Source organism: Amblyomma mixtum, chromosome 3 (genome assembly GCF_055824585.1).
Source record: "Amblyomma mixtum isolate Tamu chromosome 3, ASM5582458v1, whole genome shotgun sequence".
Lineage (NCBI taxonomy): Eukaryota > Metazoa > Arthropoda > Arachnida > Ixodida > Ixodidae > Amblyomma > Amblyomma mixtum.
Window position 1 is genome coordinate 57,980,283 of NC_143014.1, and position 27,162 is coordinate 58,007,444.

The 27,162-nt window shown below is 48.1% G+C and overlaps 1 protein-coding gene across 1 annotated transcript; it reads right to left on the reverse strand.

Moving 5' to 3' along the window:
* Positions 1-1,805: 1,805 nt before the first annotated feature.
* Positions 1,806-27,162, reverse strand: LOC149350300 (hemocyte protein-glutamine gamma-glutamyltransferase-like). Its single transcript, XM_089576870.1, has 14 exons — positions 26,735-27,162; positions 25,016-25,201; positions 24,065-24,325; positions 20,840-20,958; positions 19,933-20,040; positions 18,532-18,709; positions 17,145-17,277; positions 12,638-12,741; positions 11,123-11,297; positions 8,403-8,479; positions 5,992-6,225; positions 4,746-4,900; positions 2,790-2,926; positions 1,806-1,947 (listed from the first exon to the last, which is right to left on the reverse strand). Exons 1-14 carry the CDS (start codon positions 26,808-26,810, stop codon positions 1,806-1,808), a joined length of 2,085 nt encoding a protein of 694 aa, XP_089432996.1. The 5' UTR covers positions 26,811-27,162.

Here is a 27,162-nt window from a genome sequence, read left to right on the forward strand (position 1 = left end):
TTTACGGCGACACCGCGGGTATGCGAAGAAGGACACAGCACAGAACAGGAGTCTTTGATCGGGACCAAACGTTTATTGGGCTTTTCCGAGAGACCGCTGGCTGATGAGATGGTCTGCAACCCGTGCCGTTTGGCTTGGTCTGGCTGCTGGCGGGGCAAGATGGCCACAGCAATGGAAAAGGAAGAGGTGCTTACCTTTAGTCCTCTCGCTGCCGCGGCTTGGTGTCGCCTGTCTCCTGCCACGACCGGTCCCTGCCGATTTCGGCGTATCAGCTTTCGCTTCCGCGGTCGTGGCGATGGGCACTCGCGACCGTTTGGGGGAAGAGGGGGGACGCAGCGCTCCCGAGCTCGCCGTTTGGCTACTCGTCTTTGGAGAAATAGGAAAACGTTTGCTCCCTTCCTTCTCCACGGCGCGCCTCGCCCGAAAGAGAAAAGCATGGCATTCCTTAATTACCACAAAGGTTAAGATTCGTCTACTGCAGCAAGTGCGGCATTTTCCGGCAGGATAACCACGTATGCCACAGGCTGGACTCATTTCGCATGGCGTGACGACAGCAGCACAGGAATAAACGAAATTTTTTCCCTTCTCTGCTAGAAATTTTCTTGCTGGGATAAAGAGAAACCAAATGGCGGGCGATCATTTGAACTGATGCGGCGAAGCTCCGAGAGCAGTCGTTTCATTCGCTGTTTCTTAGCGCCGGGCTGCCGCAGGGTCTATGGCGGTGAAGGCAAGATCGGGAGCGGACATCGTACACAACTGTTCATTTCCAGACTCCAGTGTCAGAAAAGAGCACTCTAGCGTACGATGCCGGTTACATGTTCGGGCACGCGTGACTAGGTGGTGTTATCTGGCCGGCCAGTTCGCGCGGAATTCGCGCCCGTTTTGTTTCGTCTCGTCTAATTCCTAGTGTAGTGCGTCAGTTCTATCAAAAACGCTTTGCTTACGCTACAGCGTTGCCACGAAGCGTAGATGCATAATTCGGTCCGCAAAAATTTGTCGTGTAAGCCAGGTTGCATTTCTTTGAGAAAAGAAAAAAAAATGGAGATCACTGCAGCGACCCGCACTGGGAGAATGCGCAAGCATTGACGCCTCCTCGGCACTCGTCGCCTCTATCTGCCTCTCTTTGTCATTTTCTTTTTTGTTTGCTAATTAATGTAACTGCTGAATTAGTGTAATTATCTTATGCTTTAATTAAATATCGATTTATTTACTCTGATTATACCTTCTTTTATCGCAATCAACAATTTTGGTTTTTCAAATTTGGCGCCATGGTTGCTTTCCCGTCTAGCCTATTCAACCGCCCAATGGTTTTTGCTGATAAATCATTAATCTGTGTCAATAACTTTGTTGTTCGATTAATTATCACTCACCAGATACATTTCAATTCATTTCAAGCTTTATTTTCACTCCTTTGCCTATTTTCCCGATTTCTTGCCATCCACGGCTGTTTTCCCGTCCGCTCACTATATCGACGTCCGCACTATTTCGATGTTTTTTCGGCATTTTTGGCTCTAATTAACGAATCATCCTATCGACATATTTTTGTTTTTGCGCAGCATCCTCACACCGTCCTCTATCGATTACAACCACTCGTTTGATGCTACGTCTTCAGAGAACGTCATAACTGCCGCGGAAACGTTTTGCGGACACGTTTTGGCGACACGACCCCGCCGACACAGCCTAGAATTGCTTTCGCATTAAAACAAGCTGTGCGGAGAGTGGCGGGTGGGGAGTGTATGGCATTCAGGGCTTTGTTGCTGAACATGCTGTTTTATTCGCGTCAGCCGCGGTCCAGCAAGACCCAGTCACGAGGGCATTTGTAGGCTGCGGTATCCGCTCACGACGGGCATCTCGCGGCAGTGGAAGGCCGCGTTGAATTCGTGGGTGTAGTCCGAGGTTTTGAACATGCTGCCACTCTTGAAGAAAAGGCCGTAGGCGTTGACGGACCTGCAGCGCGACACACGAACACGCGCTGTTTAATAAAGGACACTGCGTGCTGCGTCGGTTGCCACGTTCTGTTTTTTCGCTTTAACTTTGGGAATTAACTTCAAACTTGTGTGCCCGTGATGTCAACCGACGTGGAGCAATGTTTTTTCTGATCAACTGCCGTTAGGTGTAAGCTCACGGCACTGACAGCATTTATTTAGCTTATTTTTTGTGTGTGATGCAAGTTATACGCTCTTTAGCCGCAGATGCGGGCTCCTGACAAACCTTTCGTACAGCCTCAGTGCTGCCGCCTTTCGTATACTACAACGCTTGAGCGACGAGGATTCAACAAGCAGTCGCTATACTGGCAAGAAGTGGAGGAAAGATCGCAAGGCTATTTTCTTATCTTCGCCTCCCACAGCGGCACACTTGCTGTGGAGTACGGAATAACTGGGTTGCATTACATGAGTTTGAGTGTTATGATAATGGACCTTCTTTTTGTTAGAACGAAAATTAGGGCAGCACTGTGCTCCAACTTCGCGCGGCTGCTTATTATCCAGCATTACTACCACCACTACTACTACTACTACTACTACTACTACTACTACTACTACTACTATTACTACTCCTACTATTACTACTGCGCTACTATACAACTACGAGAAACCGATAATGGCTTAGAGGCCCTGATTATTAGTGTACTGCAACTCTTGTGGCAATAAAATTATTATTCTCAATATTTTAGTTATTCTCATTAGTAGCACTATAATTGGTATCATAATCAGCGGAAGTGCTGGTCAGCTTTTCACAAGCTTATAATTTTCTGGACCATTCCAGTCGAGACACTCTCAGTCAGTGCTTACCCAACGGAGACCGGCCTCAAGAATCGGGTAGAACCCGGCAGTTCCAGCGAAAGCTGGCACTTCGTGAGCGGAATTGCCAGTGGGTTTTTCATGGACACGTTGTAGTGGACTTCTCCGTTTGGTCCGATTGGCGCCACCTGCCAACAGCGAGAAAAGCGCACCGGGCGTGTTGGTGTGCCCTTAAGACCTACCAACGGGAGAGGCCGAACCGCGAAACGTGTGGTCATGTGACAAGATGGCATTGCTGCTACGGTCGCAGGTTATCGTTGCACGTTGAACCAAAAGAGCTGCCGACAGAGCATACCGAAGGGGCCGACTTGTTGTTGGCGCACTGATTGTTTCATTCGGCTGCCCTAACCAAGATTGGTCCCCCATCAAAGAACCCCCTCATTCTGTTCGCCGTCAGAACTATTCCTGCGAGCGCCAATTCAACAGGTGTACGCCATCGTTACCCACCTTAGCTGTCCAAGCCAGAACAGCACGTACTACCGGGGATCTCAAGCCCACCCTCTCCTCTCTGACACTACGTGGAGAAAAAAAACTGTCACCCCATTGCAAATACTGCAGCAGCTACATTGAAAAGTCTCATATTCTACCCCCCTCACTCAGTCCTTGCCCCACGCGCCAACTAAAAACCACCCTACGTAGTGGGCAAAGTGGCTGCCCTCTGCTCCTGCTTCTTCGCAATTACTGGGAAGCTCACATGAAGCCCATTAATCTCTCCTATAGCTCAGGTTTAGCGCAACGTCCAAAAAGAAAATGCCGCAGAAAAAAAAACGCTATGTCGCCAACACGCGAAAATTGGTCTTCAGTGACGAAGAACTGTATCTTCAAGCATTTTTACTAAATACCCGTGAGACAGAGCTGAGAAGTCAAGTTTTGCTCTGCTGGAAGGAGATGAAGCAGTCCGACCTGGTGATGCGATTCCGTTTTTCATTTTGTTTCACTCGGCGGTTATATATATAAATGTTGCGTCTCGCGATATAAGCGGTACCATATATATCGATTTGTTCACGCTACATTTTTTCCCCTGGCTTGCAGCTTTCTGATGATTCCCAGCCGCAACTATCGTGACTGCGACATTTGTGTTTATTTTTTGATACACGCAATGGACAACTGTCCGCAAGTGGCTAAAAAATTCTGGGCTTGTAACGACGGACATGGCGCGGAATTATAGTGGTCTCTGTCTCTCGTTACAGGGAGTGCTGCACTGGGCTTAAATGAAAAGGAAAGGCTGCATCAATATCAACTCTTTTTCGGGTTCACAATTTAACCAGCACCGTTGCTTTAAAGAAATACTTAGGTTAGCCTTCAATTCGGGCAGTCGGGAAATGCCCAATTTAAAGTCTCGGACCGGGCTCCAAGAGAAAATTGCTCTTGTGACGGGTTGTGTGTAGCCGTTGCAGGTGATACAAAAATTGTGATAGAACTCGAGTACAAAGCTACGAACTGAAATACACATGTCGTAGTTACCGTGCCAGAAATATGATACTGCAAGTATGCACCTGCGACCTGCGCTTTCAGTTCTCCCTCTGTCATCCTGTCGTGCATAATCCGGCTGCTGCTTCTCTCTGCCGGTGGTGATGTCCCTGACGGTGATTTCGACATTGCTCGTAACGGGCGCACTATGCAACCTGCCACAGTGGGCCTCAGTTACTCTTTTCCTCGAAGGCCAAAGTTTCCGGTGCCGTCATTCGCTGCAGCAATTGCTGCAACTGCGATCCTAGTTAGAACCTAGCCTTTCGCAGCTGTCCAATCACTCGAAGTGCGGAGCACTGCAACCTTCTACATCAACTGTGCATCGACATTCACGCGTGCGATTTCGTACGTTAGTTAGTTTTGGTATTTATATTCAGCGGCCAAACAGGTTGCAAGCAGCTCGCGGCTCGCTCAGCCGTTATTGCACTCACGTGTTCGCAACTTGGACAAAATAAGCGTTTTTAAAGAAAGACTTACATCAACGCTGAGTTTGGGCAGTTGGACAATCAGGATGCTTTGTGAATAGGCGATGTCCTTTGCGTATGTGACGGTTGCCTCTATCGAGATCATGCACTCCCCACGGAGCGTCTTAATGTAGTCTTGCGGTCGGACGGTGATGTGGTACGTTTTCTCTGTAAAAAGCGACAGCAAGCGAAGGTTGGCGACACGCTAAGAATAGGGTTTAGGGTACCAGGGTGCCAATGAAGCTTTATTTTCACCATTGGTTGGTCCGTGTCAGTTATTAACGCTGAGATCATATCAGATATTGTAGGCTCCCTTGATAGATTTGTTTCTAAGGTACGACGTGTAATAAAAGAAGTGTCGCTTCGGTCGGGTACCAAGAAAGTGAAGAAAGGACGCGTGCTCCCCGTCTGGAGCGCTAGTCTTTATATAATATGATGAGCAACCAACTAGCACAGCTTTTCGCCCCGACTGCAAACGATTAAGTGGGAAATTAATTTGTCGATGCTGCCTAGCCGCAAGTTGAAGGGAAAGGGAAGAGAGAATGCGAGCTGTGGGGAGCGGCGAAAGCTGGTTATTGTAACTTAAATTTCCTCGCTGCTGTCACTCTTTTAGACAAAAATTCGGAATGACATCGCTCATACATAGTCTCCAAGACATTTTTCGTATTCAAAAAGTGGTTTAGAGCCCATGTCAAGTACAGCGAAGACTCCAACCTATCTAGCTGGCTCCAACTGCTCACCCCTTTCAGTCTTGCCTTACAAGCCCTGTCATCCTTGCTTTTACCGTTCAAATTTTTCGTATTAATAAAGGTTCATCTACCACAACCATATCATTTATTGCTCAGAATATAAGGCAATGTGTGGAAAATGTGTCTGCTAGTGCGAGTTCAATAATCAAGCACAGGCGCACTCAATAACGCCCACGAACAGATTCTTACATGCAAAGAGACCACTCTGGGCTGTGAGACACGGCGTAGTGGAGGCCTACGGGGTGAAATTTTGAGCACCTGAGGTTCATTAATGAGCACCGTAATAGCAGTTACACTGATTCTTTTGCTTTCCGCCTCTATATAAACGCGGGTGCTGTGGTCGAGATCGAGCCCACGAACTTGTGCCCTGCAGCAGAACGCAATAGCGGCCGAGCCACGCCGGCAGGTGAACAATCGATGCGCGCTAGCACCTAGCACACATCACCTCCTGCGAAACTCGGCAATAGGGAAGTCCCTTTACGACCTGAGAGCTCTTCCTACACTGCCCACCTTGGCCGGCCGGCAGGGTGACGTTGTAGACTACGGAGGAGATGGCCACCGGAAACTCGTTATTGTAGGTGACCGAGGTGACGGTGACGGTGATCGAGGCATGGCACGGCTTCTGCTGGTTGTTGCTGACGGCGCAGCTGATGCCGATTGGTTGGCCAACGGGCACCTTTTTCTCGTGGCGCAGTTTCACCGCCACCGGCTCCTCTTTTGCATGGCGCGCCATACCCATCATTGCTGCGGAAACGCGCGCCGCGCGTCACTTAGCAGTGGCTTCAACACCAGACAGTTTGGTTTCGACTACGCCTCGACCGTGGAATGCCGCGAGGCAGTCGTCACTCGCGATGCATATACTACTCAAGTACAGACTTTGTCAAAAATATACAGCCCAAGGGTTTTGCTTTTGAGCCCTGCAGCAAGGCTCATTTTGCGATGTTCAGCGGCCCTGGTACGTCTCTCGAAGGTGGAGGAACTGTCGTTCCCAACGCTCCCAAGACTGGGAGTACCATATGTATTCGAGGGGCTTGCTGCTGTGCTTACAAGCAAGCTCCTTGGGCTGTATATTTTTGACAAAGGCTGTACAGTCTTTTGCGAAAAGTAACCAAGAAACAGCGCTTGTTTCTTAACCGCGGAGAACTTCTGCCACGCCTTGGGCTCTAAATCTGTGTAATGTAAGGAGAACCTTTGTCCTCAACTTTCGAGACAGTTTTGTTTTTAGAGCTGCTAACGGCTCGAGCACACTTCTGAAAAGCAAACTTCGCTGCCTGGCTACTTTTGTCCAAGGCGGTACCAGCTGTTAATGTACCGTCTGTGCCAAAAGTAACCGGGCAAGGACGGTTTTCTTCTTAAGCGCGTAGCGAAGCACTTATGGCAGCCCGTAAGCTCTGAATAGATGTAAACTGAACACTCGTCCTCATGTTTTGACGCCTTTCGGTCTTTACGGGTGCCGTAAAGGCTCCGTTATGCGGTTGAGAAGCAAAAACTGGCTGCTCGGTTACTTTTGGCAAAGGGGGTGCATGTCCGTAGCTTCTTCGCCGTCCTGGTGTAATTTTTGAAAAGGGTGCGGCATATTCGTCGGTAACAGTCCTTGAGCCTGAACGCTACGTCTTATCACGGAAACGAAGGTGTAAATCACGCAGTGTGCTGTAATACTGCGTGGTCATGGACAAAAGTTTGTGAGGTGTGAATTCGCAGAATAGAATTTATTTCGGCGTTGCCTCAGTAGTCAGTCAGCTGGTATTATTACAGTGGATGCAACGCGCACCTCCCCTCGCGATTCAATGCTTTTCATTAACCGGTTTTTCACGACTGCGCAGAAATCTTCCCGTTTTTCCTTGAACCCGCATCCCGCAAACTTTTGTCCATGAATGTAGACACAACGCCTGCCAACTGTCGGTGCCTCGTATGAGCCGCGACCGCCGTCGCTTCGGCGCACACGGTGGTTGCGACACGCGTCTAATTTTTGCTTGCTTCTCTTTTTTTTCCATTTTTTTCACTCTACCTATTCTATCTGCGTGGGCCAGTGATAGTGGCCCATTTAGCGCCCCTGACAGCCATCCTTCCGTGCTCGCTAGGGGGTTCATGGCGCGACCGCTAAGAAACGCTGCAATGTGTTGTTAAGACGCCCGCCGCAAAACTCAAGCCTAGGCCTTGCGTTTATCCCAGGACGTACTGAACGCCTAATAGAAAAGATGTTCTAATAAAAATGTCGCACCACCACCACCGAAAAAATAATTCGCAAATGGCAGAATTCAATAACACTTGATTTCAGTACGCGTCGCAAAATATGCGTACAATAATCCTACGTGCCTTCTTTGGGTGCTTAAATGGCACTTATCGAAAGATGCAAGACGAATGGAATGTCCCATCTAACGGCGTCGCGTCCAACTGCATATTGTAATCAGTACTACGCATTCTCTCAGCGCCTTGAAGTCATTTTGGATTTCCTCGAGGGAAAAGCTGCGCAGGAGACATGGACGCTGTAAAAAACAACACCATCGCGGACGGTGTCAAGCGCACGCAGCCTTACTAATCCGTCCTTTTTTGTTGCGCCGTTTTTTCCTCGAAGAAAAATGAATACACTGACTCGAATCATTCTGGGTGTTTCATAATGCTCTGAAAGGATCGCTAGGTGCAGGACTAGAGGAACGAGCATAGAAATAAATGCATGTAACATCGCCTTGAAATGTTTCAAAAACGCGCGCAATCTCACCATAAGCTTATTTTACTAGGCCCTGTGCTTCAGAGGAAGATTCCTGGTTCAAGAATAAAGGTGCCTGCTCCGAAAGCCACGCCAGAGAGCTCATTTGGACTGAAGAGATCGGCATTACTTCACAGGCGCGGCGTCAAGTACACACAGTCTCGCAATCCGCCTTTGTACGTACGTTACCGGACATCAGTGGCCGTCGACTTACGTCGTGCCTTGTAGGTGTGAGTGATGTCCTGCATCTGGCCCGTCCCTATGGCCTCCGTGGCGACTAGCCTGCCGCACCTGAAGGCATGTGAAAACACCGAGTTCCCATTTTTAGGTTGTGCGGGTTAAGGGATAAAATTCAACCCACTAAAAGATTGTCCGTGAGCATGACTACAGATGACCATAGATGACCACAGGTCGCGTCATGACGGCAGCGTGTGCGGGCCTTTAGCCGCTGGAGGGACATAATGAAAATTTCGCAACAATTTCGCAATGGCCACTTTGTTGGTGCCACTGTGGGCATCTTATCTGTACATGTAGTGAAAAGACAACTGGGCTGCAAGAAACGGCAGAAGGCCGTTTCTTCTAATCAACCGAAGTTCCACCTTCGCAATTTTCTGCCACGATGTGATGTCAAGAAGTCAGCGCGAAAAATGTGCGAGGAACAGAAGAGAAGACACAGAAGATGGAGCGTTGGCGAATGTCTCATGTGTCTTCTCTTCATAATTTTCGCGCTCACGTCTTCACATCTTCGCATCACTTCACATATGCAGCACCAACTAGCCCGGCATCATGCTCTCCTGTCCGGCCATGAAAAGGTTTAATGCCTTAGCAGAGTTAAAACTCTTTTCCACTTTTTACTGCGTCTAACTCTCGGCACCCTCCAGGGTATCAGCTTGTCGTTCGCTTAAAGCTCCACAAATAGCCAGCTTCAGGGGCGCAGCCATGAGTCAGAGTAGTAAATCACCCAATAAAAGTATTAATGCAACGTTCAATGAGAGTATTAAAGCGTGTCTCTTCTATTCATCTCTGATCAGCCCCTCCTCCCCGGTAATGGGGGCACTGAAACCCTTCATTTGCATCTTCCAGCTTGATATACATGCAGAAAGCAGAAGGAAAGCCTCACGGGCCAAGAAATGCAGCTAGTGTAATAAGACTCAAACGATGGCTTTCAGTGGTATGAACCTCGAAACTGTAGTTTTCGCTGTTCTAGAAGTTTGCATTTCAGATATAGTTAGGGTCCTTCTTTTTCGGGTTTTAATTTTTTTTTATTCAATTAGGGAGGTGAAAATTATGCGCTTTGTCCTGAGTTCAAAAGCTTGTAGAAATCGGGCGTTTGGAAAAATCGTTCGAAAAATCTTTTTTTTTTTTTCATTTCAGGCTATTTTCGGCAGCAGAAATGAGTATCTATATCAGCGTTCGTTTGGCTATGAAGCATAAATGCATGCAATTTGCCTATTAGTGCTAAACATACTGTTTAAGTGCCAAGTTGCACCAACACTGTTTACCTGATGCTATTTCTTCGCTCATTTATTTCAACAATATCGTTGAGTATATGCGATCCTTATTAAGAAAATTGGTGGTCTGTGCCAGACGGATCTGCCTCAGTGCATACCCTGAGAAAGCATTCTTTTCACAGCTGTCACAGCGGTCACAGTTGTCATTTTAAACACACAACAGCGCTGGGGTATCTCGTCGTAAGCGTCGTTAGCGCTTGATACAAGACGCCGATAAATCATTAGGTCACTCACTACCTGCATTTAGCCAGCCAACGTTTAGCCGGTATTTCTCGTACATATCCTGAATGCAAACCGCGCCGTGGATAACAAGTATAACAAGAGACATTGAGTAATTAACAAACATCTGAATACATCACCTTCGAATTGGTTCAAAATGGCATGTAGCTCCTGTGCCTTGCCTTTAGGTTTTTGCACTGGCAAGCTGAATTTTGAACACGCCTCGTCGCGTTGAAATCGAGTTGTACCCGATTTTTACAGAATCAGTTCAGAGCGCAAAAAGTGGCTAAAATCAAGTTTTTCCCGAAAACCTAGGGCACCAGGTATAGCATACGCAGGTTTAGAGCGAAAACTGTCTGCGAAAAATTGAAAGTACGAAGGCGTCCGAAACGAAGCCGGAATTTTCCTAGCCTGCGCTGGTCAATGCTCCATCACTCAGCAAGTTTAACGCCTTTACTCACACAAAGGCTATCTTCGTGTTGCTTCTGCACATAGGTACTGTGCATACTGTAGAAAGGCGCTGCTAACGTACTATACTGATTCGCAGTACCGAGGTTTCACAACACCACCTACCCGTGGGGCCATCCGCGAGCACCAAGCTTTCACTGCGGAACTGAGTGCCGAATGCTTCCGCTGTTGGACAGAGGGTACTGATGAGAAACAAAATGATCCACTCCCTTGTCTAAAGCGAGGCGGCCTCGATGCTCAGCTTCTCCGTTTAGGACGATGACAACTGCTCCATTTTCTTTAACAGACTAAATTTTCCTGCCTCGTGGTGTTACTCTTCCAGGGCGAATATTCGGCTGTCGCGGTCGCTATGTCGTCTAATGTACATGTCAAGCATGGAAGTCTTATTTTAAGTATATATATTTAGGAGCTTCATATTCCTACCGGAGGTCTCTCAATGTCTCTCAATGGAATAATAGTTGTCACCGCATTAAACGCAAAAGTTTGGAATGAAGACATCTATAGTTCCGAGCGCACGAACAGTAGAATACTGCTGGGATAGCTATAGCCGCTCGAGAGAGACATCAGCGCCCCCAGCACAGCTCTGTTCGCGCGTTCAAGACCAGTGTCTGCAGGGCTGTACGCATAATGTAAAGCCCCCCATCCGTGCAACCGGAAGAGTCCTTAACCAGGAGCAGCGTTACGACAACTGCTCCGTGGTTGGGCGGCGAGAGGACAGACGCTACAGCCACCTTACTGGTTTTCTAACACTTTGAAGAGGCGCCATCCGGAGGGGTCGGTCGGGTCCACAGCGTAGTAGCGATAGGTGGCTTTGACGGCGGCGCGCGCCACATTGCCGTCGTACGGCATGTCTATCTTGTCCTCGAGCACGCCACGCACGGGAAAGGGGCCAACCTCGTACAGCCGGGACTCTGCAGCGTTGGGAATGGTTCGAAAGCTCCTGTATAGCACCAGCTACTCGATCGCATCGTGCAGTGAAGCGCGAACACATTTGAACAACGCCACAACTGGGCGCCAGTTTTCGTGCATTGGTGCCGGGCCACGGGCCTAAATCACCTGTCACGTCACAGAAAAGTGGCGCGAAAGTTTGGCACTGGACTGCCGAACATGAAAATATGCGGGGAGCGTCTATTAAGCCTTGGCAAACTGTGGAGGCGGCTAGAAGGATTGGGTTAATCTGAGAACAGTGCTATAAACTATCCGGGCTTGCAACCCATCTACGGTGTGGGCATGGCGTGCACAGAGAAACACCACGCTTGCCAGTAGTCTGTGCGAGCTCGGCACCTGTGTCAAGTTCATCGATGAACACACACGGTCAGCATCATCTGGGCACCCGCTCATTTCACCCTTCCAGGCAATGAATCCGCCCACAACGCCGCCCGAGAGCTAGCGTATACCGGGCAAAAGAAGAAGACGGGGGTGGCAGTAGCTCGGACAAGGATGTACTGACCGCATACCAGGAACTTACGCAAGCCTACCGTATGCCCCGCGAACAATATCCTGCCGGCCACAAAACCCTAACTAAAGCCCAAGAAAACACCTGGCGCCGCTTACAGACAAATACATACCATCATCCCACAATTTACTCGCACATTTACCCAGACAAGTACACGGGTACATGCAAATTCTGCCCTCAGCCAGCCAACCTCACGCACATGATGTGGGGTTGCTCAAATCTTCCCAAACGACATAGCAACATTGAAAATATGGAGCAGTGGGAGGCACTGATGAGCAGCTCAGACCCAGCCGTCCAAGAGGCGGCATGCAAGTGGGCTGCGGATGCCGCCGGGGCCCAATGGCTCCCGTCTGCCTGATCCCATCACCCTTCCCTTTTAAATTTGCGCACAAATAAAGTCTTAAACAACAACAACAACTTAGTACATTAATGTGGGGCATGCCAGCAATCGCCTTCAGTATCATTTGAAGAATGGTGGCATCACGAAACTGTTTAGAAAGCTGAAGATAACATGAACCCTTCCTATTGAAGTATTGTAGAGCGTCGAACGTCTGAAAGCATGCGGTTTTTTTTTTTTCTGAAAGCACTATAAATGCAGCTCAGACTCCTTGAGGCAAGCAGTCATAGAGCATAAGAAGCTTTTATCTCATTTTGTCTTGAGCCAATACTTTAAAACTCAGACGTTCTCGCACCGTTAGTTCTTTGTAAGTTGTATGGAGGACAATGAACCCTCCTCCTTGGTTCTGACGCTAATGAGCTTTTCAAGGCACTGTAAGGGCTGCAGCCAATGCTTACGAATGCTCAGTCCTTGAGGCGTGCCATCCAGCACTTGCCAGCCGTCGTAGCCATTCGGTAGGTCTGGCCTCTGCATCCAGCCTTCGTTCCAAACGTGGTAGTTCCTGCGGGGAAACATAGGGAAAGGCGTCAAAATGAGCCAGGCATGCGTGTGGACGCCATTATTCTCCATTCAAACAATAGGGCAGTCTGAAGTGGCACCCAAGAGTTCTGTGGTGCTGCCAAGAGTTGGAGTTCTAACTATCTCAGTACTGTGAACAGTAACGAGCAGTGCACCCTTCGCACATTTTGAGAGCCGACGTGCTACTCTCGAGTCGTTAGGTGGTAAGCATGGCACTCAAGAGGGTCATCTGCGGTGAGATGCACAGCCGAGTTTACGTGTTTTCATACCGCACATCTTAAACAAGCATGATGTCGTTGATCAACCGGGTTTTGCGTGTTATAACCAGCGATGATTTCTCACCTAGAATCTGATAAAGTTTGTTCTTATGGTATGAGAGAACCTCTCCAGTACTTACGATTCGTAACTACCGCAGTAGAAGAAAACTCGGCAAAGAGCATTTGGTTTACTATGATCTATCCCGTGATTTACGTCCGCAACCAGCACTCTGAGCTAGAGCGATGCCGTAGCACTGGGCTTATGTTCGTACCCCCGTGAATTTACCAACGGGCCTAAAAATTTCGCTGCAGGAGGATCTTCCAGGAACACTCATTTGCGGCCGCATGCCCATTGGAGCTAATGACATACAGTAAAGCACCGATCCAGAGGCCAACCAAAACTTCTACATAATTGAAAGAAAACAATGGGTGGGCTTTTGCTAACGAAAATAGCCGAAATGCATACGATTAACTGCTAATGCAGGCGCATGCTACATTTCATGTTTTTTAAGTTCTACATGGCGGTCACGTCGCATACTCGAAAAAATCTCACCGTTCCCCATATAATCCACTTCGAGGCAAAAAAATAAACAAATTTATAAATGAGGCAAGACGGTCGGGGTTTCAAGAACTTCTAAGCTACAGATGAATTCTTAAACTTCGCCTTGCGCTTCCTTGCTTAACCTAATCAATAACTCTCCCTCTTGGATAACTGTGCAGTGAGTAGAAACTGCTTAAATCATGCTCCCATCATGAAAGGAACCGCGGTCTCTGGACGCAGGCAGGGAAGCAGGTGTAATAGATAAATGGGGTCAGGGTGGGTGGACAGAGTCGTCATTGAGGCCATAGTAAGCAATTATGATGCCACAGCACTCTATCGATATGTAGATCACCGCTTTTGGTTAAACAGTCCGGGCTAGCGACACATTTTGCGGCGGTGACTGCCATTTACATCCTTTCTGGGGCACCTTATTCGTTATATTCGTTTTGAGCAGACGGGTGGGCGCTTACTAAGCCATTTCATCGAGTTTTAAACCTTTCACAGAATAGGCAGATAGCGAAAATTACCTAAAGACAGGGGACGGTGTTTATTGTAACTTGGGCGATTACTGAGTATCGCATAGTAGTTTCTAACGTTAATTTTAAGTCGACAATCAAATCTTAAGGCGTGTCTAGCTTTGACACACCGCCACATGCAGTATCGCGTGGAAGATCCGGGTCGGAAATAATTTCGTGTCACCGTGCGTTAAAACAGGCGATCATAAAAGGAAAGATAGGCAAATCACTGATATTTTAAACGATTTCTGTGCCACCGGTGCTACTGGCGAGTCAGCTCCGCTATTACGTGCACTAGATACAAGCATTGAGCTGTATATGCGGCCCATGTGTTAGCAACTGGCACGTAACAGCCCACTGGCTCACGTTCTTGTCCCAAGCTCACAGCTGCCGTCCCAAGGATCCTGAGACTCAGAACAGTGATCCTTTTTTTCGTTCACATCACGCGATCTCCGGTGTCCCTCTTAGGCTATAGCCCACGTGAGGAGCCTAGACGGTAAACCCCACATACAATCTTCGATTGAAATATGTCTCTTCAGCATCCTTTGAAGCAATCTTTTTATTTTCTCTTCAGAACTTATGCTAGGCAGGTCGTGGTGGTTGTAATAGTTCCGTTAAGAGTAGGTGTTAGCTTTAGATTGATGATGTGGGCAATTGCACCGCCTGTGTCGCACAGTCTGAGGAGAACAAGACAACACCTACAACTGTTCCAGGAGGCGATGTCCTCTAAGAATTTCAAATGTAGCCTTACTGCCACGCGACTGGCCTGTGTGTGCACGTGCGGTTTTTTTAGCACGAGAATTTACTCGACAGCGACTCTCTTGACGGTCTTCCGGTACAGTGACGAAAATGAAAATGCACGCCAGACTTTCCAAGCACCACTATCCTGTTCTGTCATCAGAACCAGGTGACTTGTGAGGTGATGGAAGCGTTTTTTATTGCTCAAAACGCTAACAGGCTTCGAGGAAAATGAAAAAACGCTGTAACTTCCTCCATCAGGGTGATCACCTGAACCACTCCATGAGAAAAGGACGTAGCGATGGCCTAATGCGTGCGTGGGTGAGTGCATGTTACTAATCCCAGTTACAAACTCTGCACTAACCACTGTAATAAACACAAAAAAGTGTCGATGGCCGAGCTGTCGAAGGCGTCACCCCAGCCTCTCGCTCTGCGGCGCTCTGGCGTTGGTTTGAGTCCAACAAAGTTTTCCCCTTCACATGTGAATACAGTTATGACGGAAAATTTGGTGTCATTATTGGAGTTTGTCTAAGCCTCAGTTGTGGCTTCAACTTCGACATAATTCGGGACTGTGTTCGGTTAGCAATGCTGAAATGTGCAGCTAACTGAATTTCATGCCTAAAAACGCTCGTGTGCTGAAATCGCGGTGCAGGTTAAAGAACACTGGGTTGTCCACAGTAACCCGAAGCTCTCCACGAAAAAGAACAGCAGTCAACCATTCAGTACCATTAAAGGGGCTCTGGACCAAGCCTCGAAAGGGGCAAGTTAACGCGGAATGCGGGTACAGTTACACGGTCCTACATTAATCGTCCTTGACGAACGTAGTGCAGATCAACCTCTCCTTCATTTATACACAGGCTTCAGGCCTGCACCATAAACTGTGATTTTAGCGCACGCTTACTGACTTGGCTTACCGGCTTCATTTTCCTATTACTCCCTTTTCTCCTTCATCTTTATATCCCCTCATCCCTTTCCGCCAGTGCTGGGTAATAAACCGGTTTCTTCATCCGGTTAACCTCCCCGCCTTTCCTGCTCCTCCTGCTCCTCCTTTTCCACCCAGTGGGTGCGGTATTGGAGCAGTTACCCACATGACCCAAGCGTCCACGGTCGTCCGCGTGGACTCCAGCACAGCCCGCCAAGATAGTGAGTAGAGTGTTGCGGTGGCCTGGCACGGCGTCCGTATGCGGACTCGGTACGCGGGAGCCTTTCATATGGTGCATTTTCTAGAGACAAGAGCATTCCAGGCGAGGGAACTGGCAAAAGGCAAATATCGTCTGACTTCTTCGCTCCTGTTGCGTTCTTAGGAATAGTTATTGAGCGACGACATCGCTGTTTGCGCGAAGCATATCGATTCCGAAGCATGTCCTGTAATCGACAACGAATTGTCTCGTGGTCCCTGTTACGTCTGCGAAGCTGTTCGTAATAGTGAGTTTATGTAGGCGTATATTTACAGAAAACGGACGCAGCGAAATTTTGAAGCCACTTCGGCAGTGTCCAGAGAACAAGACATAGTGCCGCTAACTAAATGTCAGAGTGCAAGTAAATCCACGACTGGTGTAAGTCGTGAATGAGCTGACGATGTTATGTGCATTGCTGCGCCATTAAGAACCCACGCCTCTTTTTCTTCCTTTTTTTTTCTTATGTTACAGCTCCGGTGCTCGCCTGGTGCAGCAAGTGCGAAGGCCGCAAAGCAGCGGTAAGAATAGGTGTAGTTTCCGCCGCAGCGCGGAGCCAAATACGATCGGAAAAACTCGCTTTCGGCATCGAAGAACGAGAACGAGTGATAGCGCTTCAGTAGACTCCCTTTCCTACGGTAGAAGTGTGTGCCAGTGGGGCTGTCCTTTGAACGCAGCTGTAACCGTGAGCGGGAGCAGCGAAGTTGGAAACACAAACTGTGTCGGGAGCAGTATTTCACGGCGCGTCGTTTTATCCAGCAGAATTGCTCGGCTACAGTCGCCCAGTGTCGCAGCTGCGAACAAGCGGTTCCCGGGCGCGCCTTGTGTAGCACCCAGCGCGTGTAATTGAACCGTGCGCAACGCAAAGCTTTGTTCGTGTGCCACACGGAGGCCATCGGAAAAACAAGTTATGCGCCTACTCATTTGACGGGAGCGCGTAAATAGCGCCAGTCAATTCTCACGTTGCATTCATAGTGGTTCAGAACCTGTCTGTCGCTGGCTTGTTTCAGCAGCGCACGATTTTGGAGCGACGTACAGTTTTTACGCTTCCCTCGAGTGCGCTCGTTCCAGGGACGTTTCGCTGCGTATAGAAAGTAGTCGCGAAAAAAGACGAGCGCGAATGCTCCGTCGAGTGCGTGGGAAAACGGCGCCCAACTCACCAGACGCTGCCACCAAACTGCGGTCTGCTACCGTCGCCCGGAAACCTTATGTCCAGCAACTGTCCTCCGTTGTCCGTGTGCACCGAGGGGAAGTTAGTCACGACCCGGCAGGGTATCCCCAAGGCGCGAAGCACTGGAAACGATACCGCAAAAATGTCAGCACTATCGGAACCAACTCAAAACGGTCATCTTCCAAGAGAGCATTTTTCTGTCGCTAATTCCGGCCCAGATTCGGCTTAGTCATCACCGACATAAGCCCGCCTACGTACACTGCAGGGCAATGGCGTCTCCCATTGGTCTCCAGATAATCCAGTCGTGCGCTAGCTGCGGCCAACCATGTTCAAAAATTTGTAATCTCGTTCACCCAGCTCAGTCTCTGCCCCCCCTTGCTACATATACCTTCCCCTGGAATTCACTGCATTGCCCAAAGGGACGATCCTTAATCTTTTCTTCGCATTACAGGCCCTGCTCATGGACCTTTCTTCTTCATGATTTATTTCTAGCTCGGATATCATTTACTCGTGTTTGTTTCCCAACTCACTCTACCCTCTTCCTGTTTCTTAACATTACTGCTATCTATTTTCTTTCCACACCTAGCTACAGACTGGCAATTTCTTCTTGAGGGATATTGGTAAGCTGCTATTTATGAACAGATAGTACCTGCCAAATGCGCTTCTTCCGATTTCTCTCATTCTAGCCAATTTAGTCTCAAAGTCCGGATATGCTGTCATTACTTACCCTATAGGTCGATATATTCGCTTAGCGCTTTGAATATCTCAATGTCCATAGTAATATATTAGTACTTTCCCAAGCTGTTGAAACATGCTAAATGCATATTCAATTAATTTTGTTTTTAGGACTTGCAAAGGGCGTGCTTCCCTTCCAATCTTGACCATGAAACTAGTAAGGACAATGACAGAAGAAGCGGTATGAAACAATCGTCTCTCTTGCAGCGGCAACAGTAAGTCAGGAAAAACACGAATAATAGCAGGAACGCTAGGAACAGCGGCAACAGCAGCTACCACAAAAAAAGAAAGGCTAGTAAACCCGATTTTCTGTCGCAAAACCCTTAGATTAGTACACTGCACTCGTGCTAACAATTTCTTGGAGTAATTTAATGGTGTTGGTCGCGGTAAGCTGTACCGTCGATTTATATTTCTGCACAATGAGCATCTGCCGGAGATCTTGAGCACAGTTTCCAGAGACAGGTAAAAAATCACATTCTGCTCAGGCAAACCGTTCGAGCACAAAAATGTTCATCGCGGTTCCCTTCCACCCCTTACAGCCAGCCTTAATTGGTCTGCTGATCTCAAAGAGGCTTTCGCTCAAGACCATTTGTAATAATCGCAGGAATCATCACGTCTGCAGAATATTTTGCAAGCCTTACGAGTGTTGAGGACTGCGGCGAACACGAAGCACTGGCCGTAGAGCACCGTGTTTCCACCCATCTCCATGTATTGGTTGAGGATGGCGGAAGTTGAGCTCCAAGCGAACGGATGGACGCCGTCGCTGTAGGGCGGGTTCCACTTGCCTTGAACCACTCCGTTGTTGTCTTTGGAGTTGACCTGTGGTCCAAGGGCACGGATTCTTACTTTTCGTGCCCCATCCGGATCCATAATATGACTGTGAAAGAGGCTACACTGCGCTTACGCGACATGAAGCCACATTTTCCGCACGCAACAAATGTCATTTAGCTTGAATCGGCGGTCAATGAGAGAACACCATGTGGTTCTCGCAAACTACAAATAATCATAGCTCACGTGTAATATCTCACATTATAGTATTAGTATTAGAATGACATGCAGCCTATACATTATGTATGCGAGAGTTGATTTAATCGCGAGATTGAGACAAGTTGTATCTTTGTTTGTCCATTAGGGGTCACCTTTGGCTTCGTCGTTTTCTTGGAGCACAGAGTAGGGTCGATGACCAGGCTACTCGACTAACTAGGTTTTTCTTAGGTAGAGAGAGGGTGCGGTAGATGGTCCTTGGCGATCACAAAATGAACAAGGGAGGGGAAAACCTCAGGTTTGCTAGAGCCAACGTTTCGACAAGGGGACTTGTCTTCGTCTGTCTTTTTCTTATTGTGTTATTTTTGACTCGCGTCCTCCCTTTGAAAGTGTTATGTGCTAATCTATTTTATTTCTTAAGGGTTTGTATTGCACCAATAACTGAGGCATATTTTCTCCTTATATCTTTGTAGTTGGGACCAAGAACACAGGATGTCTCGAAGCAGCAAGGCCTATAAAATAGCTGGGCTAAATTCTCCAGCCTCCATCATTGCTTCTGCCTCTCTGAAGGTAAACCGGGCGTGAGCGCATGTACGCACGTAGAAATTTTGTGCAGCTGATAGCATAAAGGCAGCGACAGTGATTTCTTGCAGATGGCAAAAAGAAACTTTAAGATGCAACAATTTTCTTTTTTGGTGCAATAAGTCCTTATTAGGCCATCAATTTCCCTACCTTGCAACGGACACACGGCTTTTGTCATTTTTCTCGTGTTTGTGTGCTTGTATACGCTCCTATTACGCTCAGAAATCAGCGTTATGTGCTGCTTTGGGGAACCCTTTAAAAGTTTACTGACATTAAAGAACAAATCTTGGGGTAAACAGGACATGCTAAATGGAAAATGCAGTACAAGTGGGTAAGGTGCGGCCTAAGATAAAGAAACCAGTATTGCTGCTCTTCGTTCCAACATAGTGAAACCACACGTGCGGCTCGTATGTGCATTCAATGGCAGTAAGAAGCCTCGGTTCCACATGTAGCCAGATAACAAGAAAGGCGCTCACCCCGGAGGCCAGCTTCCGCGACACGGCTATGGGGTTTCCCCTCTCCGATGCGGGGAGCTCGGAAATCTTTAGGATGAATTCGGCACTGGGCAGGGAAGACTTCTCAAACTGAAACGAAAAGACGGCAAGGTGTGTCGGGCTGACCAAAGACTGCTTCGCTTCATGAGCTGCACGTCATGCTTTAGATCGGCATGCACTCATGGACACACAGGCATGGAAAAACATTCAGCCATTTTCTGCATCAGAGGATGACCCGCGCAAAGAAAGCTTTGTCCGCGTAATTTTGGCCGTCCGGCTGAAACGTGTGGAACGTAATTCATAATTGAAACGAAGCGGCAAATGTCTCTCAAAGCCCTCCAACGAATGGCGTCTGTCAGTTGCATGCCGTCACGGTTTAATCCGGTGAATCCATCGTTAATCTATTTGTACCTCTCGTCCCCCCCCCCCCCCCCCCCCATAAGGTAAGATGTCTCCCTAACGAGTGGAAGGGGAATAACCATGGCGTCATTACGTTAGGTCGGCTCCATTGAGGAGCATTTGCCACTTCGTTCTTGAGTTGTGTCCGACTACAGAGAATGCCACTTTAGTGGCAAACACTAAGTCTGGCGAAGATAAAACTCTCTAGAATTATATGCCACGACGCAAAGCAAGAAAAGAAAAAGAAATTACTTTCAAATTGCGGCCTTAAATGCTATAGTTTTATTCGATTCTGAATAAATAAACTTTGGAATTTGTTTCTTGCCAATAAATTACGAAAGCTAACAGCTCATCCCTTCCTGTAACACAATCACCTCCAGTATGTATTTTGCTCCAAGGCATTGCAAAGGCTTTAAAATTATCTGGTCACAATTTATATTGAAATAAGAACAATTTACACGTTAGGAGAAGTGCATCGAGGCTTGCGTACCTGTCCGTAATACCATTCCTTCGCCACTGGTCCGGACACCTGCCCGTGAAAAATAATGCCTCTGTCTTGCATCACGTAGAAGCTCCGCTGGTGGTCGTTTTCCATGAACACCATGTCTCCTGAAAGGTTTGCTTTTGTCACTGTTGAGCTGGACAAAAGGGGGCGTTTTTTTTTCTGTGTATGTGTGTGTGTCCGAGGGGGGGGGGGGTGTATGTGAAAGAGAGAGAGAACTTCCCAATGCACCTCTTGCAGTTCCTGAAAAGTACCGAGCTAAGAATACAAGAGAAAAAACAATCAAAAGAAACATTGTCACAAATATTATACCTCTTAGAGACGGTGAAGATAAGTGCATATTAATAACATATATAGTGCGGGCGAGTAGGTTTAGGGTAGCATCGAAAAGCCGGACCGAATTCTACTCGCATGCGTTTACATGAGCCACGCACAAGTTTTTTTTTCTTTTTTTTTTGTGGGGGTTAACGTCCTAATGCATCTCACGCTATGAGGAACGCCGCAGTGAAGGTCTCCAGATAAATTCACCCACTTGAGTTTGCTTAACGCCCACTGGCATCACACAGTACACCGGCCCATAGAATTTCACCTCTATAGAAATTCGACCGCCGCGGCCGGGGTCGAACCCGCGTCTTTCGCGATCAGCAGCCGAGCGCCATAACCATTCAGCCACCGGGGCGGCTCCACGTGCGAGTAATGTGAGGCTTACTGTGATAAGATGGCTGTTGCGACAGCAGCGATCGGAGTGCTGAAATACCTCGAAATGCCGACATAATGGCTGATTGCAATATTTCTGTCCTATGCAATACACTTACAAGAGCTTAGAAAAGGCCAAACTATTTTTACTGAGCCTGTGAACAGCTTCCATTTTGTGGAAAAATAAAGAGTTTAAGTACTCGAGTTTTTTTTTCCCCTTGGAACGACCTTTGGCCGAAACGCTCTACATGAAAACGTGGTCGCTAGATTTCTTTTTACTAGCGACCTTCAACCTTGGGCATTAAACAATGCGTGCGCAGTGCGCGTTATTCATCCTTCATGTTCGGCAGCAATATTTAGTGTGCCGCTGTTTTCATTCTTTCTGTACGCTGAGGCGTGTATTAGAGATGCGCTTATTCCTAGGAAGGCTCACTGTTTTTTTAAACATGTGCTTCTTAAATTACTGCTGCCATTATTTTTACCCTTGTTTGCACCCATTCTTGCCTTAATACTCTAAGCTGGCGTGGTGATGCAAGATCAATAAATAAAAATTTAAGCAGTTAGACTCCAAACTTTGTGCCCCAAGCGGATAGCATTTTGCAGCGAATGAATACGGAAGGCGAAATCATCGCATGTCAACGACAGGATGACAGCAAGTGTGCCTCAGTTAGCATTTTATCCGTTGGCCCACTCGGTTTCATCTGCTTCATCGCAGGCCAGGGACAGGTGCAGACGGAGGGGGACAAAGTCCGCGGAAAGGAAGCATGCACAGAATTAAGGGAGGGAGAGAGGGAAAGGGGGCAGACGGCTAGCATCGTAAGCGGGGAGAAGGAAGGCAGCGTCTGCAATGTTTGCTCGAAGCTTAACAGTAGTCAGGAGTCGGGTGCAAAAAAAAAAAAAAAGAAAAAGAAAAAATATGCTCTTCGTAGTTACATTTTTGTCGATAGCTCAATTCTGACCATAATTTTTTGTATTTTTGGAGACAAAAGTACGTGCTTTAATCATTTCAGGGTCATTTATTATTTCGATTCCAAAGAAACGCTTTCCAGCCCGAATAATATATCCCAGGCATCAAGAAAGCCAATTCATTAGTTTTACAACAAAAAAACACCAATTATTAATATTTTACACGCATATACGAAATCTCTTAGAAACTGCGTAAAAAGTTGGAAACTCTAATATTTAAACGCCAGTAGTTGTGAAATTAACACACCACTTTCGAAGATTCCCTTGACGCCAGAAATTGAGCATAAAAAATCGCTATAGCATTAAGCACGTGGCCAGGAATTTTTTGGGGGGGAGGGGCACAGGTAATTTCTTGTATCAAGGTTGTTTTTTTTTTTGGGGGGGGGGGGGGGGGCGGGAGGGGGGGTGCTGTGTGGTTCATTTCCAACCAGAGCACTGCCAGGAAAAGAGAAAGGGGGGTGGCGGAACTGACCGGGGCTCCATCGGGGTCCCCTTGGGGTCCCCAGTGATGGCACAATCTGTAAGCTAAAAAATGACGGCGAGAGCCGTACTAAGCGCACTATTTTATGCAATATTATTCGCTGCGTTCGCAAGTTTGTATGAAAAGCACCCTATTTACAAAATTAAGGATGATATCGGTGCTTGGCCTTTGAGTCTTTGAGGCATGTGCTTTGCGTGGCTGAAGAGAAGGGAGGAAAAAGCCGCAAAACGATGGCTTGACGCTGCTGTCTTGCTGTCTTCCCACGAAATACATCTGCTCAGTGTTCATGATGATGAGTAAGGTGACAGAGTGTGTTCTTATGCAAGTCAATGATTTCTTCCAGTAACAGTACTCTTTTTTCGGTTAGAGACTTTTACTGTCGGTGTAGGCGGAAAAACTAAAAACAGGTAGTTTTCATTGTGATTTTCAGAATATAAGTGGCCAGAAGATGACACGAAAGGCACTTATGCTATTGCTGTTGACGCTTTTTTTTTTGCAGTTTTAGAAAGCTATCATTGCTATTTACACTGGTGTTGTCCCAAACGAAGTTGCAGCATGAGATTCCAATAACTCGAAATGCAGAAGAAACTTATTCCTCACAGCTGGCATATATTGGAATTTTCTCTGGATGCCTACTGTACGAGCAAGTCACTTTTCTGAGAAAATAAAGACAGCGCATTCTGAGAAAACCTGCGAGTTCGCAACGTATGCCCACAAGTGTGTAAAAAACGCATTAAAGAGTTAAGCTGCGCAACGTCATGTTGCACATCCAAGCTGTATTGAGCTTACCTAATATTAAACATTTCTGCCTAATTCCTTCTGCTTCTTGCACATTATCCCTACTGCAGGACAAAGAGTTGCGAATTCAGCGCAGTGAGAAAAAGTCCTGGAGCCCTTCACCTGAGCCAACTACAGTATGCGCGCTCAGAATTCAACGGGTGACTGGCTGCTGTGTACGGAACGCATGGCGCGACCTCTTCGTCTTCAGCGTTTACCGTTGATTGGGGCTCCACCCGGCAGAGAGAGAGACCCACGCTGCGCCCTTTTATCCGAGCAGAGCGAGAGCTCACCATTGTGCCAAGGGTTGAACAAGATGTAGATGGACTCCCTGGCCCGGACGTGCTGCCCGTCAGCGCCGATGGTGAGCAGCCAGCGGCCCACGCCCGCCGTGACCGGAATGCCGATCTCCAGCAGGCGCGCCGGACCGTTCTGTTCCTTGAGCTCCAGTGTCCACTGCATCTGGCCCGGAGCGGGATGAGAGGACGCGGTGTGCGGGTCTGCGGGCACCGACAACTGCACCAGGCTGCCGTCTCCGGCCTGCGGGTCGTCGCCTGCACGCGTTGCAGGTGGCACTTCCTAGCGATGCTGCAATGCTCGCCAGGGTCTTGGCGACCCCTTTTTCGGTGGCTGCCCGCGCGTGTTTCGCGAGCAGAGAAGGTAGAAACGGATACCTTGTAACGCTGGTGATTAGTGGCGGGGTATTACTAGCTGTTGGCCTCGTCGGTTGCCATGCTTCCAAAGACCAGCGCAATGAAAGCAGAGAAATTAGGAGACGGATGAATAGACAGAAGTTCCGTCCGACCTTACGTATTCGATGTTTTCCCTGCGCCGGTATTTGGTGTAATGTCGTGGTGAAATCAATTTTGTCGTAAGGCCTACCGCCTTCATTTCTTTTTTTCTTTTACTTGGAAGCCACATTTCATTTTTAGCAGTTTACAGTAACAAAATACAGGCAGAGTAAGGGAGAGAGAAAGGCTCGTCGAATATTGAGAGGAAAAGCGCTCTATTCACGAGCTCCGCAGTTTTGCAGCTTATGTGTCATCGCCTGTGTGCTGCCTTGCACGCCGAGTAGAACGGGAACCAAGAGGATTCAGCACATGAAAGGCAGGTGAACAAAAAGGCAAAAAAGCGAGTACGGTGTTTACAGGTGGCACTTCTAAAGGCGTTTATGGACAGAGTTCCGGTCAGTATGGCAAAATTTACCCATAGCTACACCCATTTTAGTACTCTCTTTACGATACCTAGGCCAAGGATGATGGTGAGTGTCGAAGCTGAACTGGTGACGGCGAGTCTGAAGCTGAAACCTCGTCGCACCACGAGCGATGGCGTGTTCCCGCGGAGGATCTTGAACGGCTCCGTGTGGTGTGCGGCAGCGTTCTCCTCCATGAACAGGTTGAGGCCACTCACGATGCCGCCTCCACCTTGACCTGCGGCACCATTGCGACAGGTTGTGAGGAACCTGACACACCTCTGCACTGCTTTGTTTGTTTCATGCTTACTCTGCCTCACACTGGGTGGCCATCTGCGCACTGTGAAACAAATTCCGCTGCTGTTTTACATCACAGGGAGACGCGAACAGTACGGCATATTCCACGTGTAGATAGCTACGGATAAGCCTACACTACTGCAAGCGTTACTTCATTGACTGGCGCGCCAGAGGTGGCCAGTCATGAGCGCTAAAGTGATGCCAGCCAAGTCGTGACAGTTCATAACAGTGCGCTTTTCATGCAAGAAAGCCACTTATGTAAAATATGTCTTGTTAATAGCTCTTGTCTTCGCCTCTGTCGCGTCATAGGCGAACGCTACATCCAATCGGCGAATAATTTCGAGGTCGGTGCGCTTCGCCAAAAGAGTTTGCCGCTATGATGCAATGACGAGGAAAGAGTAGTTTGAGTACTCGTTCTTATTTGACTTACTTCTCTAGACCTGCATCTTGAAACACGTCTGGCGAGTTTGTTCTGACAGGAGCTAGGCCGATGACAATATTTCCGCCATTATGCCTTAAAACGACTGTTGTTAATTCTGCATTTCTTAGATGCAGAATTTATTTTGTAATCCTCCAGTCGTTAAGTTATTTATTTACACGAAAGACGGCAGTGCACGGATTCTGCGATGTGACGGTATTTTTCATGGAGGCTTCTTTCAGACCTCGCCGTTCACTGTGCAAGTCTGACGGCGATTGAGATCTGTTCACTCACCGCCAGAGCGGTGTTGATTTTCTGTGAAAAAAATTCGTAATGCCTACGCAAGCAATGACGAACGTAGCAAGGGAACAGAGGGAAAAAAAATCCAAGTCATGGCCCTCATTGGTACCTACAGTTTTGGCACCATGAACTGTTATCAATGAGCTCGAGATACGAAATACTCGCAGTAACAAAACTTTAAAACCGGCTGAGAGAACACCGAGAGTTTTGCTTTAGGTGCGTACGTCTGGCCAGAACGGTTAACAAACAGGGACAAAGTGCATATATGTGCTTATAAACAAAAAAAATACTCTGCAAATAGATATAAAGCTCAAATGGGGCGTATTCTTTTGCATGGAACTTTCTGACTTGAAAGAGATGATGCGTTTGCAGGAAGCTACTGTGAAGAAAACGCAAAGCACGCGTTTCACTCACACCAAGGCACTGCTCGCTGAATGAGATGTTCCAGCGTTTCTGTACATCGCCTATTCGCCGGCCGTCAGACGACTGAAGCTTTTTTTAGGCCTCTCTGTTTTCTCGCGGTTGAGTATTGGTGGGACAAACACCCTGCATAGTGCACTGACTCGCCACAATGATAGTAATGCTAGCCCGACTTGAGCGGCAGGTTAAAAAGGCGGAAAAGTGAGGGTCGATCGGCGACTATATGCGGAAGAAAATCCTCCTGGTCGTTGCCGTAAACTGTGTGTGTACCAAGGCTGGTCTGGCCTCCGCGCCCCTCGAAACTGCCTTGTCGCATTGTAGATGCACCATACGTACCAGACACTATGACGGACCACCACAACCAGCACAGGGGGCCCGCAAGCAGGGCAGCCAGTCTGGGAACACGGGGCATCGCCGGACGCTGTCGTTCACAGAGTCTTCTGAGGGATGTATCATGTCTATCGCGACGCCATTATTGGCAAGGGCCCACAGCCTTCAGCGCAGGCGTCTTGTCGGCGGCGGTACTTGCGCGGAGGCTGGACAGTCCGGGCCAGACGGAGCTAGTGGCGCAATCGACGCCCGCGTACGCGCCAGGCACCGCAGAGTTTGGAGCGCCTCAGCTGCGGGCTGGTCTCATTCCCGGGGGCTGGCAGTCGCGGTTTCACCGGCAGCGGGTCCCTCCGATTGGCCTGCCGAAGGCAATCTGTTCGCCGCCGATCGGCGTTGCCTGTCGTTCTCAATTCTTCGAAGGCGTTGACGTTTAG

What these genes read in the sequence shown, in the direction of transcription:
- LOC149350300 (XM_089576870.1), bottom strand. Translation starts at nt 26,810, where the DNA reads ATGCCCCGTGTTCCCAGACTGGCTGCCCTGCTTGCGGGCCCCCTGTGC. An exon ending in CGCCGCAGTCCTCAACACTC is followed by an intron (nt 17,278 to 18,531) that starts GTAAGGCTTGCA and finishes TATCGTTTCCAG; the next exon opens with TGCTTCGCGCCTTGGGGATA. An exon ending in CAGTTTGGTGGCAGCGTCTG is followed by an intron (nt 12,742 to 17,144) that starts GTGAGTTGGGCG and finishes GTTTCCCCGCAG; the next exon opens with GAACTACCACGTTTGGAACG.